This window comes from Fringilla coelebs, assembly GCF_963513975.1.
Source record: "Fringilla coelebs genome assembly, chromosome: 10".
NCBI lineage: Eukaryota > Metazoa > Chordata > Aves > Passeriformes > Fringillidae > Fringilla > Fringilla coelebs.
In genome coordinates, this window is record NC_140036.1 from 2,449,456 (window position 1) to 2,467,049 (window position 17,594).

General features: G+C 52.4%; 1 protein-coding gene across 1 annotated transcript in view; it reads left to right on the forward strand.

Annotated features, from left to right (window-relative positions):
* Positions 1–15,806, forward strand: part of GPC1 (glypican 1) — a 202,285-nt gene extending 186,479 nt beyond the window's left edge. Inside the window, exons 4-9 of the mRNA XM_084212374.1 lie at positions 3,121–3,286; positions 5,350–5,480; positions 8,934–9,053; positions 9,519–9,652; positions 10,700–10,875; positions 11,341–15,806. Of these exons, the coding sequence (XP_084068500.1) occupies positions 3,121–3,286; positions 5,350–5,480; positions 8,934–9,053; positions 9,519–9,652; positions 10,700–10,875; positions 11,341–11,561 (948 nt within the window). The 3' untranslated portion in view covers positions 11,562–15,806. The remainder of the gene's footprint in view (positions 1–3,120; positions 3,287–5,349; positions 5,481–8,933; positions 9,054–9,518; positions 9,653–10,699; positions 10,876–11,340) is intronic.
* Positions 15,807–17,594: the final 1,788 nt, after the last annotated feature.

The following is a 17,594-nucleotide window of genomic DNA, read 5'->3' on the forward strand; positions in this document are numbered from 1 at the left end:
GTGCCCCAAAGAGAAGGTGCAGGATCAGGGCTGGGAGGGGTTCTGGTAGCCCCAAGCCCTCACTCTCTGCTGCCCTGTGCAGAGCAGCAGTTCATGGGCTGGGTGGAACAGTGAGAAACTGAGCTCTGGCCAAGCAAAACACAGAGAAAATATTTGGTGTGGTTCCTCTTCCTTCTCCCTTATCCTTCTTTTTCTCAGTTCGCCTCTGCAGCCTGTGCCAAAGCACTGCTGCTGCCAACAGGACAGGCTGGAGTCGCTCTCTGAGGAAAGGGAGTGGAGCCTGATGTCTTGCACCTGAAAAAATTTTTATCCTTTCTGCCAAGAGATTAGGCCCAACACTTGACACCTGCCAGATTCAACAGAGCAATGGCTGGTGATGGATGGCCACCTGCTCGTCTTCAGAGGAGGCTGTGGGGCCAGGCTGCCACTCCTGAGGCAGTGGGACACTGCACTGTCCTCCAGGAGACAAAGCCACCTTGTGAGAGTGACAGACTGCCAGTGCACCCTCTGGCATCCAGAAACTGAGGTGCACAAGTGCTTTTTTTTTTACCCCCAGCCTCTCAGGAGTTGAAACTGAGCTCAGGTGCTGTTGTTGCCTGTGCCTACTGCCCAAGGCAGGCGGGAGCATCCCAGAGGAGCTACAGGGGCATGGACAGGGGTGTGGCTGGTGGCACTGTGGCTGGTGATGGGCAGTGTGATGGGCAGTGGCATGAGGAGGAGGACGGAAGGCAGCTCTCTGCAGCACGGGGCCTTGGAGATACTTTTCAAAGTCAAAATCCCTCTCTTTGCCTCTTCCAGTGCCTGCCATGGGCTCTGGCAGGGTATCAGTGTGTCCCTGCTGGTGGTTGTCCTCTCAGCCTGGGGGGGCTGGCCCACACCACCTCAGGGGTGCTTCCTGCAGCAAAGCTGTGTTCCTGTTTTCCAGAGCATTTCAGCTCCCTCTGCTCCAAAAGTCTGAGCAGTGCAACCAGGGATGTGTGTGGGAAAGGCAAGTGATGCTCTGGCTGCCCGCAGTGCTGTGGGAAGCCCCACGTTTCAGGACTTAGCTGTGCCCCAGGTGCCAGTTTGTGCAGTGGGAGGTGACAGTGCCCCGTGGCCACAGCTGGATGAGCAGCCATGGGCTGTGCCATGACAGCACAGGGGCCAAGCTGTGTTCAGGAGCTAGGCAGGGTACAAGATTGGGTTGTGAGTGTCACTGTGTCGTGTTGGTGATTGCTCTGCCTGGGGAAGGGGAGGTCACAGCCCCTTTTCCATCTGCATCCCTGCTTCTTGTGTGAGTGCTCTTGTTTCAGAAGGTCTGGAGCTACAGCCTGTTCTGGCATGCACTGTGCTCTTATCTGGTGCATTTCAGCCACTATTCAGCCATGGTTATTGAAACCCTGAGGTGAAAAATAAGCTCCTCCTTTGTTTGCCTGTCCCTGTGCTTTGTTGCACTGCTGAGGCAGTGGTGGTTGCACTGTTCCTCCTGTGCTGAAGGTGCAGTGTGTGTGTGATGCAGCAGGACAGAGCCTCCATCTCCTGGTGGCACAGGCACATGGCAGCCGGCTCTGCCTGCAGGAGCTGTCCAGGACAGGGAGCCAGAGCTGGCCCAGGAAGCTGAGGAAAGCTTTGGGGTGTGGGGGGTTCCTGCCAGGCTCAGCCCCACTAGCCACACTATCCTCAGTCCCCCTTGGGCTGCCAGGCCAGGGAAGCAGGCTCTGGTTGGGTTCTCTCCAAAACTTAAAAATTTTTGTCCTCATCCTGAAGAAGGTTCTCACAAGGTTGTTTTAGTGCATTCCTGCCCAGTGAAGCCTCAGCACCATCCAGCATCTGTTTTCCAAGGTTTACTGGAAGTGAGGAGCTACCACACAGGCAGTTTCAGGAGGGGCTAGCTTGGGGATTTTCTCTGATACAACCTCTGGTACTGGGCTCAGCATGTTCACACAAGGGTACCTCGGAACTGAATCTGGATTCCCCCTGAAGGCCACGTTCAAAGTATTTTTCACAAGTAGTAAAGAGAGTTCTCAGCATTGCAGCTGCAGCTGGAGGCCCAGGGATTTCTCCTTTCAAGATTTGCCCCTTCTGTCACTTTTCTCCCCTCTGGGCTCCTTGTGAGTGTCAAGTATGTGGAACCAAGGGAGACTTCATACAGACATTCATTTTCTCTTTTGTAAATGATTTTAAAAGCTTTACAAGGGAATTGCAAATGGATCTGAGCAAAGACAGAAAATGACCACAAAAGAGAAAAGAATAAGACAGGGGAAGGTGGAGCTGTGCCAGCAGCCCTGCAGGGTCGGCCAGGCTGTTATTCACCCCTCAGTGCGCTGCCAGTCCTTGCCCACAGCAGCTGGGGACACTGGCCCGTGGCTGATGGGCTGGGGGGACACTGCTGTGCTGCTGAGGCTGTGGCCCTGCTCTCTGCTTGCCCTGTGCTTGCAGGACCAGGGTGGTTTAATTAAAGGTGGCAAAGGCACCTGCAAAAAGCCAGCTGCACGTGCAGGCCCTGTGAGCTGCTGGCACAGCATGGCTTGGCCCAGGTCTGCCTGCAGCTCCTGAAGTGCTCACAGGGAGCAAGCACTTCCCAGTGTCAAGTGCTCTCAATTGCCCAACATTTTGGAAATGTGCAAGTCTTCCCACAGGACTGTTCTGCTTTCCAAAGACGCCAGGTGGGAAGGTTCTGTGTCCAGGGCCTCGCTGTGCATCCCCAGGAAGCTGGAGGTGCAGGCTGTGTGGGACACCCGTGTCTGCAGACAGTGGCAGAGACCCTTGCAGAAGGGGCATGGTGGTGGCACTGATGGCACATGTGCACCATGCCGGGGTGCAGGTCACAGCTGATGGACAGCCTGAGATGTCCTTGTGGCCACCAGGCCCGGCTGAGGGGGGATGATGCTCTCCGGTTTGTCCCAGAGGCCCGGGCTCGGAGCCAGCCCGAGGCGCTGCAGCGACCCCGGCGCTGCTGTCCCTCAGCCGGGAGGAGGGGCAGGGGAAGGAGGGGCAGCGAGAGGGGAAATGGCTTTTCCTGGCGCACCTCCCCGGGGGCTGTGCTGCCTCACAGATCACAGCAGGCTCCTTCAGCCCAGGGGAGGGTGGAGTTCCCCCCATCCATCCCCTGAGCAGTCTGTGCCTCTGCTGTCCCCACAGGTGTCCCTCAGCCAGGAGTGCACCCGTGCCATCATGAAGCTGATGTACTGCCCGCACTGCCGCGGCATGGCCAGCGTGAGGCCCTGCAACAACTACTGCCTGAACGTCGTCAAGGGCTGCCTGGCCAACCAGGCCGACCTCAGCACCGAGTGGAAGTACCTGATGGGTGAGATGGCCTTTCCCTGCTGCAGCTGCCACAGCTGCCCCTCTCCCCCCCTGAGCTCCCCGAGGCCGGGTTTGGCAAGCAGAGAGGACGGTGGGAGGCTCAGGGGAGTTGTTTGCGCTGGTGAAGCTCTCAGGCCTCCTTGTGCCCACCCAGCATCACCCAGCAAGCTCCTCTCTCTTCGTCCCACTGTCCCTGCACAGCTGGAGTGATCTGAGACCTGAGGGAGCCTTGTTGTTTGTCTGGGCTCACGGAGGGCAGCACCAGAGGACATGGCCTTGGGCTTGGCCTTGTTTTCCCTTGCCTTGGCAGCAAAGCTGCCAGCTCAGCCCCAGCTGCAGCCCCCAGGCTGGCTCGGGGTTGGCATTAAGGACAAAAACCCCCGCAAAGTCAAGGAGTGTCACCTGCCTCTCGAGGGACACTGCAGCACGGATGGGGAAGCAGAGCAGGCACTGCCTGGACAGGTGCCCAGGCCAGCTGTGCCACAGCTGACTGGAAATGCTCTGTGGGAGCAACTGGGAGCCTGCTGCAAAGGAGGAGGAGAAATTGTCCCTTCCCCAGGGGTTTGGTGGCCCTTTGGCCTTTCTGACCAGAGCCAGGCAACTGCTCCTGTCACTCTCTCCTGGCAGGATGACAGCCTCTCCTGAAACACCACGGTACAGCTTTCCTTGATTGACAGACAAGCAGTTCCATGTGCATTTTGCATTTATCCTGGCTTCCTCTTCCCAAGAGACACTGTCAAGGGGTGACAGCTAAGAGGAAATTAGAGCTTCTTTCAAATTGCAGTTTTACATTTCATTGTCAGAGGTCACAAACTGATCAAGGATGGGAGCAAATTATGGAGTCAAAGGCAGCAGTTCACTGGTGGTGTCCTTCCCTCACCCTACTCCAGACCCTTCTGTGTAGCCAGAGGCGATTTTGTTACACTAAAAACAGAGTTACTCTTTCAGTTTGACAAATTAGTGCAGGTCAAATTAAGGGAGATTTTTATAGTAAGTGGTTCAGATATAATTTATCACTATTTAGGGTGCAACCTTTGATTTAAATGTCTGTATCTCAAGATTAGTGCCTCTGCAAGGCACTATTTGTCTGAAATAACACAGTCTCAAAGATGACACCACAACCCCTGAGTGGCAGCAAAATTAAACTGAAAGCCCTTCAGTGTTACAGGAGATTTTATTTACCAAAATACAAAAAGTTACCAAAATTTGCTCCCTTATATTGAGAGCATATAGGCTGTCCTTCCTCCAGACCCAGCTGGAGTGTTGAGAATTGTCTCTGGGGGTAGGCAGAGATTGGTAATTCTTTGTAAGCTGTGGGAAATGGATTTATAGAAAATTCTATACAGTAATGCAACCATCCAAAATCCAGCAGTAAGCCAAGAACAGTCCCAAAGCAGCCATCCAAGCAGGAGCCTCCAGGGCAGGTGGGAGTGCTTGGACATCAGAGCTTTCCAAGAGGAGCTGAGAACTGAGGCAGCTCTCAGTCACTGCCTGTCCTGTTTAGCAGTTAGTTGTGTGCATACTGGTCTGCTTGTGTGCCTGTATAGCCTGACATCTCCCTGGCTGTTGTCCTTCCAGAGGTGAAGATGAGAAGAATTACTGCTTTTCTCCTCTTTCACTGCCACAGAAACTATTTCCCCCATCCACTGTCTCTGGCACCTTATTGACCCCAATTCTCCCACTTTCTCCTGGCTGCAATGCTTTGCTGAAGACATGCACTGAGTTAGGAGGGTGGGGGCCAAGTATTGCTGTTTCTTAATAATTCTGCACCAGTTTTCTGGCCTTCCTTTCTGTATCTCCCAGGCAAGTGCTGGTTACTTTAGGTGAACACTCTGCCCAAAGTGTATTTACCATTTGCAGGAGGTTCCTTTGCCACAGGGAGTGGCTTTTCCTACATAAAGTAGGGAAAACAAGTGTGCACCTGGGCAGTGGTGAAAATGGAGAGGTGTCTCCCAACAAGGAGACCTGCCAAGGGCCCAGCAGCTTCTCCCTCCCAGCATGAGCTGATCTTTGCCTTGCTTTGCCCAGAGTGCTGATGAGAGCTGTGCCTGCCTTGCCCTGCAGATTCCCTGATGGGGGTGGCCGATCGCATCGACGGGCCCTACAACGTGGACACTGTGATAGGCACCATCCACATGAGGATTGCTGAAGCCATCTCTAACCTGCAGGAAAACAAAGATTCCATCACAAGCAAGGTAGGAGAGTGTGCCTGGGCCTGCCTGAAGACACATCATGTGCCACTGCCAGGACCAGCTGCTCTTTTCTGCTCACTCTTCAGCTGAACTGGAAGAGGTGATGAGTGAGAGAGCAAATGGCCCCTCTTTTAATGATAGATTACCTTGGTTTCCTACCACCCCTCTGACACAGGCAGAGTTGTTTTCTCCACCTTTGCAGGTGTTTCCAAATACTGCTCCCAGCCACATCCAGCCAGCCTCCTCTGGGTGCAGGCACAGGAGGTGGGACTGCATACACAGTGCTGGGGGGTGCATGTGCCATTTGCTGTCAGAGCCCTCTGTGCTGAAGAGTTTTGAGATGGTTGGCTGAGCTGAGGCATTTACACAAAGTGCACAGTCCCCAGTGACAGGAGGCAGCTGCTTTAACCTGCCTCGAGGGGATCTTCTGCAGTGGAAACACTGGGCTATCAGGTGATGCCATAGGACAGAGCTGCAATCTGGCAGTCCCTCTGAAGAGTACAAACCAGGCTCTCCTGAGGCTCACCTGTCTCCCAAGAAGTATGTATCATGAAGGTCTCTTCTGTTGGTCTTCTATTTTTAGTGTATTTATCCACTTAACCACAGTCAACTCTGTAGCTGCAGGTAAGAGAAGCTTTGGGAACAAAAGAGCCCTCCAGGGCTCCTGCCTTCTTCCCAGGCACTCCCCAGGTCCTGCAGCTATCCCACAGTCAGGGCAGAGATGCAGATGAAAGAAGTGAGACAGGTCCTAACTGGGTTTTGGATAAGGGAAGGGCCAGAAGTGTTGCTTGGCAAACAGGAATTCACTGGCACACATCAAAGCACTAACAGCTGAGTGCATCCAAGTACTGGGTTAGGTTTCTTTTCTGACATGAAAGGCAATTTTCTTTCTTCCCTCATTAGGTGAGACTGAGGCTTTCCACATAAAAGCAAATCCATGATGCTATGGAAAACATAGCATCATCTGCAAAGAAAGGTGTTTCCAAGGGGAATGCAGTAAATCTGGTGAAATGAAAGGGGCTAAACAGTCTAACTGGTGTTGGATTGGAGCAACCAAACATGATTGAGAAGCTCCTCAGTATGACCTGGTGACCAGGTGAATGGAGCACTCTGCTGGTGGCACAGCTAGCAGAGGGCAGGAGCTGCCAAGCTCTGAGCTCTGGTTTTGAGCATGGCAAAGCCATCAGATGAAGGTTGTTGTGTCAGCTGAGTTCAGGAATGTCCCAGGCCAGTCCTGGCCATCTCAGAGCCAAGGCCATGACCCAGACCAAGGGCACTGCTGTTAAGGTGACCTCCCAGTCTGACCACTCAGGAGGCACTCTGGCAGCCACTCTCCCACCATCATGCTGTCACTGCAGCCCCTGGGAGTGGCAGGTCACAGCCCCCAGGTCCCTGCTTGACTCCTGCACACCCCACTCACACAGCCAGACCAGGTGTCCTCGCTGGTTCCATCCCAGGTTTCCCATGGCAGTCTCAGACCTCTTCAATAAAGCAATTTATTCACAGCACAGTAACACAAAAAAATCTTGATCTGGTGCCTCTGGGGACAGCAAAGGAACCCCTGGGCTTTATCCCCTCACAGTCCAAGCATGCAGAAGTCTCACCCAGCCCTCTCAGTGTCTGGTCACCTGGCTGCTGCCACAGGTCCTGTGCCCTTTGTTATGCCAAGGGTGGGCAGTTCACAGCCTCTGGCTCCTGCAGCTGCACCTGCACAGAATGCACTCCTCCCCAAAGAATGCCTTCTTTGAGAGGAGCCAGAGTGGCCCTTGGCCCCAGTGCCACCCTCAGCCACAGGCTGTCCTGGGCTCTGGGTAAAGCTCTAAAGAAGCACTTGTGGGACCAAGCCTTGTGTTTGGGGCAGCATGGAGCTCTCTCCCTGCTTACTCACACTTCCCTTTCTCCCTGTGGCTCTCTTGGATTTCAGGCAGCAGGAGCTCAGAGGCTGCAAACACCGATTTGCTCTCATTATTCAAGGACTTTTGGCCCCTCAGTCTGCTGGAGTTGTTTTCTCCAGCAGTAGTTTGCATTTCTCACCTGAGGCGTTTAGAGTGGTGAGAGGTTCACCTTGGTACCGCACCGTGCTGGAGCTGGCCCTGTCCTGGACACCTCCCCAGACTTTTATCTCCTGGGAAGGAGCCAGCAATAGGCCAACAAGATACAGCAGTGAAACCAAGGTTTTGTTTTGCTGGAACCAAGTTGAAAACGCTCTACATGCAGTTTTCAGGGTGGGTTTTTTGCACAGAGCGAACGAGACTGATGAACAAAGAAACTGGCTTGGTGCTGAACTGCTGCAGTCATCAGATCCATCTGGCCAGCAGGACAGGGCACCCCAGGAGGGGCCTTGGGAGGCTGAGTGTCCCTCAGACACACGGACAGGGGCTCCTGGCCAGGTTAGCACTTGGCTGTCAGAGTGCCCGAGCCAGCGCGTTCAGCAGGTGGCACGAGCTGTGTCAGCAGAGCTCTGCCTGGCCCTGCCTCCTCTGCTTCAAGGGGACACCAGGCAAAGTTTATCAATAGCTTCTGACAGCGCCCTGGCAGCCACAACAAGCTTGGAGCCCTCATTTCAAATCAGGTGGCTTCCTTTGTGAAGGCTGGCATATCCTGACTCAGGCTGACAGTGCAAAGTCCCTCCTGACCTCTGGTGCTTTGTCCAGCCTGGCCCTCTGAGCTCTCCTGCCACCAGTGAGGCTCAGCTGCCCAGCCCTGGTGATCTGCAGCAGAGGTGTTGCTGCCTGGGCTGCTGATGCAGAGGCTGGGAGAAGTAGGAGTTTCCAGGACACCCTTCATGTCACCCTAGAGGCCAGGTTTGAGGGTTTGGACCTTCCAAGTGCTTCTGCTGCCCTCTGGCTACAAAGCCCACCTGGGCAGGGAGTTAGGATGATAGGAGGTACCTGAAGAGAACAGATAAATCAGTTCTGCTGCCTCCTTTGCCCCTGAAACATCCAACCTGACAGACTGTGGCACATCTGCTGTCCTTGCAGTGCTGTGTTGGAGGCACATTGATTTCCCAAGTGGGGATGTTGATTGCAGGAGTCATGGGGATAGTCCCACATCGGTCTGTTGTCCATCAGTGAAGCTCCCAAGCTCTGCAGTCTTGAAGCCCACACCACTGATGCAATGAGTGTGAACAACTCCCATCTTTTTCTTCCCAGGATTTTATTTTCCAGTCATAAGAAGAGCAGATAAAATTGCTATAAATAATTTAATATCAATATTGGCGACTCATCCAAAAACATGTGTTACTGCTGAATATTTTGCTTGATAGTGGTAACCAAAACCAGTTACAATGTGCTGAAAACACATCTGGCACTAGAAACTAAGCCAGACTCTCTGAGAATCTTGGCAATGGGAAGAATAAATATACTTAAGAAGGAAAAAACCCCATAACTGTGGAGTGTTAAATAATTAAAGGAATAACATCGAAACATGGGATAGAGAGTTTGGTTTGTTTTTCAGGTATTTCAAGGCTGTGGAAACCCCAAAATCAGCACAAAAGGCTCCAGTAGTGAGGACAAGAGGAGACGGGGGAAGGTGACCTTGGAAGCCAAGTCCTCTGCCCAGGCCCTGGAGATGCTGGTGGGTTTGTGTCTGGAGCTGCTCCCGGGTCCTGCGGGCTGGGTCACACCGCGCTGGGGCTGCGGAGCTGCACGGCTGGAGATCAGATCATCAAGTGCTGCTGTAACCCAAGCACACCTGGTCTTCCTGACTCTGCAGGGTTGGGTCTAATAACCAATAGATAACCAATTTGCTGGTAACCAGTTTCCCAGGGATTTGGTGCCAGACTTACCTGTAGAGGCTCCTAGACTGATGGTCTTCTCCTGGTTGGTCGTGCAGTACTGGAGCAGTGCTTGGCATGTAACCTTTAGCCTTGGGCACTTGGGTTGATGATTGGTCTTAAGAGGAAGTTTGATGATACATCCTATTTTGCATAAAAACAGGTTTTGTGATGATAAAACAGAAAGCATGCAGAATCCTTGTACTTTCCTCTGCCCTGGGGCACTCCAGAGTTCTTGTGGCCCTGAGCATCCCCTTTGCTTACAGGTTTTAGATGCCAAGGGGAATCTGACAGCTCTCAAGACATACTGGATCACCCTGCCCAGCACCCTGTGCAGCAAAAAAGTAATGGCCAGCTCAGCATCGGATGACAAATGTTGGAATGGGATGACCAAGGGCAGGTATGGAGTGGCTCACAGTGCCAGGAGCACCAGCCTGGGCTGAGAGGAAGGGTTTGAAAAGGCACTTACACATCATCACAGCCAGCCCTACTTGTTCAGAGTGAGCAGTCTGTGCCTGTCCATAGAAATGCTGCATTTCTGGAAAATCTGGGAGCTGGGAATGGCAAGCCTGGTGTCAATTTGCTTTGTGTTGAGGGCTAAGCACTAAAATGCACTCACCATAAAATAACTATGTAGTTTTCTACTAAGGAAGCAGTTTTGCAATTCCACATGCACTCAGAAGGCAGCAGGGCTGGATTTACCACCCAAGCTCCAGAGCTGCTGCAGAGAATTGCATACACATCCTTTTATCCATACCTCCTCTGAAATACTGTTCCCTCTGAGAGGGGACACCTGGGTGACATCCAACAGCTGCAGAAACAGTTCCTGCCCCAGCCAAGGTTAAAGGATGGCTATGGGGACATTGGCAGCTGCTGGACATGCACCTTCTCTCCCCTCTTCTCTCCAAGTCCTCTTGGGCTTGGCTTTGCCAGCCTGAAGTCAACACCTTCAGTTCTTCCATATTTCACATTGTTGCCAGCAGTGTCCCAGGAGGACCAGGGCACTGTGGAAGGCAGCAGTGCAGCTCTGGTTGACAGCTCCCAGCTAATTAAGCTTCCCTGGGAGCCTGTCTGCTCAAACTGGGCTGGGGCCATTCAGTGGTCCCAGGGGGTCAGTCTCCACCGGATTTAACAAAGCAGGGATTAAAAGGCGCCTCAGCCTCCCATATGGATAGCATGGACACCTCCATGCTGGGACAGGGGTGCTGCAAGGCCACCCAGCCACCTCCTGCAAGCTGAGACCCCTCTGCAGGGGTCTGGCCATGGCACATGGCTCAGCCATCCAGAGAGCTGGGCTGGCCAGCAAGTACCAGAGGCTGTTCCAGAAGTCAGTGGCACTGGCTGCAGCCTCTCTGGGGTTCACAGAGCCTGGATTATCCCTGGTGTCTGTAGGAAGAGGTGAGCTGAGCTGGGGGGAGACATCTAAACCTTCTGCCTTCCTTTCCAGTTACCTGCCCGAAGTGATGGGGGATGGCCTGGCTAACCAGATTAACAACCCAGAGGTGGAGGTGGACATCACCAAGCCAGATATGACCATCCGCCAGCAAATCATGCAGCTCAAGATCATGACAAACCGCCTGGGCAACGCCAACATCGGCAACGATGTGGATTTCCAGGACACGAGTGAGTGCAGCAGAACCACAGAGGTTCAAGGGGGGGTGAGGGGGGCTAAGCAGTCCTGCAGCCTGCACAGGTGTCCCTGCAGATGCTGCTGCTGGGCCTGGGGGCAGGGAGGGGCTGTGGCAGCCTGGCTTTTGGCTTGGGGCTGCTGAGGGGCTGCTTGAGTGCAGTTTGTGGGGTGGGCTGGAGGCTGAGCTGTTCCCAGTGCCTTACTGAAAGCTGCAGGGCTGTCTCCAGTCCCAGCCATTGCTCCTGTCTGCTCCAGAGTTTCCAGCTGCTGCAGCAACAGGTGATTAAAGACAACAGGAGGTCAGGTATGAGCTTGTATCCCACACTGAGGGATGCAGAGAGGAGGGGGTGGCCAGGGTAGGGCTGGTGGCCAGAGCTCCCTGGGGTTGCAGCAAGGGGAGGGCCTTGCCCACCATAAGGGAAGCAGTGTGTGCTCACCCCACGTCTGTCTCTGCGCAGGTGACGACATGAGCGGCTCCGGGAGCGGGGACGGCTGTCCTGATGACGTCTGTGGCAAAAGACTTTCTAAGAGCCCCAGCACCAGGCAGCCAGAAACACACGCTATTCCTAAGCAGTCTGGACACGGCATCAATGGGGCCAGCAGCAGATCTTTGCCTTCTGCCTCCCTCCTCCTCCTCCTCTCGGTGGCTGTCATCGCCCCACAGCACTTGTGGCGGTAACTCACTGGCACAGCCAGGAAACAGACTGCGGCTGAGGGCTTCACTTTGCCAAAACCAACCAACCAACCAACCAACCAAAGGACATATTTAATTCACCTTGGCAAAAAAAAAAAAAAAAAAAGGAAAAAAAAAAATGGAGGAGAAAAAGGTTTTCAGAAGGTTTCAGTTGTTTGCTATTTCTGGCAGTGCTCGAGCTGTTTTCTTCTTTCTAGGTCTTTCCCCAATGCTGGGCCCTTCTTTCCATACCTCATTGTTTTACTTTGGTTATTGCCACAAACTGGCTCTTGGGGCTGAAGCCAGCCTTTGCAGAGGGCTCCAGGGGAACTCGGCCGAGCCCTCCAAGGCAGCCGTGCTGCTGCCTGCAGTGGAATATGCAATTGCCCTGCCCCTGTTCCCCAGCGTGCCGGAGCCACAGCGCCAGCGCCGCGGGCAGCGCCGGCTCCGCCGCGGAGACACCGCCATCCTCGGCACGGCCCCGTGCTGCGCTCAGGGGCTCTTCGGGTTCTTCCTCTGTGCTTCCTAGCTGGGCAGAGATGGCCCTTCACTTCCAGTGGTGTACGCAGGAGCGTGAGCAGGTTTGGTGGGTTGAACTGAAAGAGTTTGGCAGTGGCTGTTGGACCCAAAAAATGCAGAACTCGCTTTTCTTTGGAAAGGTCTCAAGTGGGTTCTCGACTAGAGCTCGTAGCTGAGGACAATTTGAAATGTAGGTTTCCTACATCTACGTGACTGGGAATGAGTGTTAGGGGTTGGGGTTTGGGGTACTTTTTCTTTGCATGCTAGTTGGAAAGCCATTTTTTACCCAAGTAACAATGGTCCAATTTGTACCTGCAGTGCAGTACCATTGTAGGTAACAGAGAGATGCAAATATGCACAGTGGGATTCTCTGTGTGACAGTTGTGCTGCCTCCTCCTTCTCTGGCCCCAGCCACAGACCGAAATCCAGTGGTTTTTTTGGTAATAAGAGAGACCAGGGACATTTTACTAACTGGAGAACAGGAGAACATTTGTTTGGGATTTCTTTTTACCTTTGGTGTTTGTTTCAGTTGTACTGTAGGTTTTTAATGGATTCCCACTTTCCCTGTTCCTTCCCTATCATCCAGTTCCCCTAACCGCTGCTGGCACGGGCTGAGCCAGCAGGTCAGACACCGCTGGCAGCTCTGTTTGGGCTCAGGGCAGGGCCAGGCTCACCCTTTGCTGCCCCATCCCACCACTCACCAGCCTTTGGGTGATGTGGGCTGCTGCCCTAACCCCAAATTGCTCAGTGGGGTGGGCTCTGTGCCAGGTTTTGAGACTGGGGGTGGTGAGTGAAGTTATAAATGTCCTCATGTAGCTGTAGGAGTGTCTGTTCTTGTTAGGGCTGTGTGTTTGGAGCTTCCAGAGGCTTCTGTGCCTCATGAGCAGCAAGCATGGGCTGGAGCCATAGGTGTAGCAGATGCTGGATACAACACAGTCCCTCTGACTGCTTGGGCCAGGAGCACACACAGGTTGGGTTTGAGCTTCAGACAGGTTTGTATTGGGGTGAGAGGAAGGGCAGAGCTGGGCTGTCTCTTGCTTTTGCACAGCATTTGAGTATTTCTGCTCTGTCTTGCCAGAAGAGATGTGCCTTTGGACTGAGCAAACATTATGAGGTTGGGGTTTGGCTGTTTTCTAAGAAAGGGGGAAAAATCCCCAATTTTTAACATTAGCAGTTTCTGAAGTGTGCAATTTAAGGAAAGATGAGGACATGAGCAAGGTAATGCTGAAAGCCAATCCATTTCCTGCCCTCCCTGGGGCACAGTGGTGGCACTGAGGGTGCCTCAGACTAGGCAGAGATTTTAGGCCAGCTTTGACCAGCCTCTCCAAGTCACAGTGATTAATGTCACTGACTGTGCATCCTTTCTGCCTTGGCCTCACCTTCCTGAAAGGCAAAACCACCCGACCTGATCTGGTCAGGTGTCAGAAATGAACACTGGGGTGCTGGACAATGGCTGAAGGACAGACAGTGCCACTACACCCATCAGAACCCTGGAGAGGATTAATGTAAGTAGTGGTTTTGTCTAGATTTATTTACTCCTAGACATCAGGCAAATTCACATGATTTTTACTGCTCTAAAGAGTTCCTTTCTTTTCTTTTTAACTTTTTTAATCAGAATTGCAAGTACAAATTTAACCTTCAGTTCCAACAATCCTCACAACCAATCCTGCAGAAGCTTTACATCCAAAGCAAAAAAAAAAAAAAAAAAGAAAAAAAAGGCTGGGGGGAGGGAGGAAGAATTAAAGCATTATATCCTCATCAAAACACAGCTGGGTTGGGGTTTTAACACATGGATGCTGAGGTCAATGGTTTGCTTTGCAGAATGGGAGCTTTAAAGTCACTTCCATTTCTGTGCAATTCGTTTTTGCTGCCTGCCTGTTATCCTCAAAAGCTTCTTATGGGCCCCTTCACATCTAAAATGTGAAGCCAGGAATTTACTGATTATCCAGTTAGTATTTTAACAATTTTATAGCCCCAACTAGTGGTTCTGTTACAAGAAAAAAAAAACTGACAGTGCAAATAAATAAGGCAAAACCTCAAAGAAACAGTAAAATCTGTTATACAGGGGAAACCCTTCCTGAAGCCTTCACCTCTGGGCTGGTGTTGAGCTCCCACTTCCACATCCCTCCTGACCCTGAGGTGGCAGCTTCCACCTTCCAGAAGCCAGGGTGAGCCCAGGAGAGCAGCCTGAGGTGGGGGCAGTGCAGAGGGCTCAGCCCCTCTGTGCCCAGCAGTGCTCAGTGCTGGTGGTGGCCCTGTGTCCTCTGGGGTTGATTTTTGTACCTGCCCATGGTCAGCCTACCCTGCTGCTTTTTGTTGGTTCCTGGTTACTCAGTTTTTCTGTTCTCCCTTGCCCTGAAGTTGTCTCCCCAGCTGCTGCCATTAAGTGGCCTGGGGTTGTTTGGCTGCGCCACCTTCCCCAGGAGCTGGAATGGCTGAAAGCCCCCAGGATATCAACTCTAAACTAAAGCAAACTGAAATTACTGCTGACTAAACAACCACTGGTGTGGCTGAACAAGCTGAAATCAACCCAGGTCCAGACAAGTCCCAGTGGTTGGGCTGGTGCAGAACCTGGGGCCTTTCAGTGCTTATAAATGACATTTCCTGGGCTGCTGCCTGCTGGAGAACACTGTGACACCTCCCCGTGGCTGGTGGCTGCTCTGGGTTGGCTGCATGAGGAGATCTCTGAGGAACTGGGCTGGCTGGGGAGAAACATCTGCTTCCATGCTATCAAGATGGTGATCCATCAGGTTCTGGTGTGGAAAGGTGTATGGAGGAGGTAGTGGTGTAGGAAAAAAATATTTACAAAGGCCCTGTCCCTGGGAAGGGGAGAACCATAAATGGTGGATTTCCAAGTGTCTCTGTCTTTCAGCCTGCTCTTTGTGCCATAATGTGTATGTTTTAAACAATGGTGAGGGTCTCAAAAGGCTTTGAGAGCACAGCTACTTCTCATTTACAAATGACAAGCTGCCTGTTGTTTTCTGGTGGGCTTGGTAGGGGCTAAGATATAGCAGAATATCTAAAGTCCACCTTTGCTTTAAACAGATGCATTTCTATCTGCAGGAGTAAGAATTATTTCACTTATCAGCATAGCTGGACAGTTATCTATTTCTTTCTGTTACCAAGGTACTTGTAACTCTCTTGCACTGTTTATCTAAAGTTGAAATATGTTCTTTGAATCCTTGTATAAATAAAAAGGCTGGAGACAAATCTGTATTTACAGGGCAATTATTTCTTCTCAATGTAAGCCGAGTCAGGCATTTTCTTTCTTTTTCATTTGTTAAGGCACAGATAAAGGCCAGGTCAGGAGCCCTGAGGAATGAAACCACGTTTCAGCCACAAGTGTGTAATGGGCTGATGGCAGTGTTGGCAGTAGGGATTTGCCTGCATTCCTGTACCATTCAGAGGAGCAGCTGCTGGGTTCTGTGGATGTGTGTTTGTGGGAACAAGGTGAGCCTGGCTTGAGCCACCAAAGTGAGGATCCTAAATTGTCTCTTTCTCATCAAGCACAGAAATTCATGGCATAACAGTGCAAAAAATCAGAAATGCCCTTGGTATTGGTCATTACAAAGTGTTGTGGTAATTACAGACCATGGCTTTGCACCAGTGCAGCTGTTGGACAGGCTCACAGCAAGCAAAGCAGCGAGGGGGATGTTTGACCTCCAGCACGAGCTTGAGCCTGAACTGGTGCAGCAGAAAGGTTTGTGCTTCAGCTCCATGCACTTCCAGAAGGGGGTGAAGGCAGCTGTCAAGGTGATGTGTTGGAAGCTGCTCATGAAATGTCTGAGAGACTTGGTAACTGAAAACTACTAAAAGTGTATCCTTCTGCCTGGAAGCAAATATCAGCTACATTTAATAAACTGACTGATACCCTTAAATGAGTAGGTATTTCTTTAGGTTCCTCTCCTGCAGCTACAGCTATTTGCACCACATCCACACCTTTATATAAATACAGACAAGTGAAAAAATATAGGTCTTCTCCTTGGAGAAGTTTTGTGTGCACCAGTTGCCTGCTTTGCCTCCTTGGTGTCTAATTATGATCTGAAATAACAGCCTCTTACAGCTTGGTGTTTTCTAAAGGTGTCTGAAAGCATTTCTGCAGTTCCTGATGTCACTGAACACTGCATGTTTGCACATTCACTGCTGAGAGCTTGCAGGAGGTGTGGGGTACAAGCCCAGCTCCCCCTCGGCTGCAGCCACACATCACTGCTTCCCTAGGCATGGAAGGCTTCCAGGGCTCCAAGAGCAGCCCAGCCCATACTGGGAGCTCACCAAGGCAGTGGGGCCAGGCACTTTGCAGGTGCATGGCAGGAGGACAGGAGACAGCCATGGTGACTGGGGCTGTTGGCACCATACCCTGACTGGCAGTGCCACCAAGACCAGAAATATCCCAGCAAAATCTGGACTGAGGCATCAGACCTTCTCTAGCAAGGGGGTGAGGCTCTTACCCTGCAGTTCAACATCTTCTTACAGAGGTAGCAACTGGCTTCACTGCCAGAAGATGGCATTTGTGTTTAACTTATAAATTACTCTGTGTGTAGTGACAACTGCCCTGTTCCTACCTGCTCCTCTGCACAGAGACACGGTGCAGGGCAGGCTGGTGGCAAGGGCCCACCTCTCTGGCATGAATGAGCATTCTGAAGTCAGCTGCAGGCAGGTAGCCAATAAACATCCACAGCCTCAGAGAGAGGGAGCTCAGGTGCAGCCCCAGTGGCATTTGCTGGTGCTAAAGTGACAAGAAAGGTGCCCTGAGATGGTGTCACCTGAGTAACACCTGGATCAGTGCTGGGATGAGCTGCAGGAACTGGTAAACCAGTAACTCACACCAGGCTTGTCTGGCAGATCCCAGAGCCATCTGATGGGCTACTGCCACCCACACAGGTCAGTGAGGGTTCATGGCACAGCAAGTGTGATGCCATGTGAAATCAAGACCATGGTTTTGGTATGAAGTGCCCATAAAGCACCACCCAGGGACTCTGCAAGGGCCCAAGCAAGCTCACTGATGAGTGCAGGCAGAAGAAGGGGGAGCCTCTGTCAGAGGAAGGCAGGGCAGCAGCTGGGTGTTTTCCACAGTGTGGGGAATTGACATGTGCCTGTCCCACAAGGAAGTCCGTGGCACTGACTGCAGAAAGGCTCCTTGCCTGCATGCCCCTCTCATGGCCTGGCAATAAAGGGTGTGCCATGGAAATGCTATGTTGGGCAAGAGTCACTGCTAGGGGAGGTCCAAAATCCCTGGAAAGAGTGGCTGTGGAGGAATCCAGGAGCCCTCCCCATGCTGCTGGGGTGGGTAGCATCAGGGGTCTCCTGTTGAGCTTTCTCCTTTCCAGCCACAGGATCCCAGCCTGAACGGAGCCTCCTGGGGCCTTGCAGCAGCCACATGCCCTGAGCACAGGGAGCAAGGGGGCAGGTGAGTAAGGCTTCATGTGGGAGCTGAGGCATGTGCTGGGTAACAGGAGGGGACAGCATGCTCTCGTGCTTATGTGAGAGAGCCAACTCTGGTGGCCCCAGAGTCAACATCTC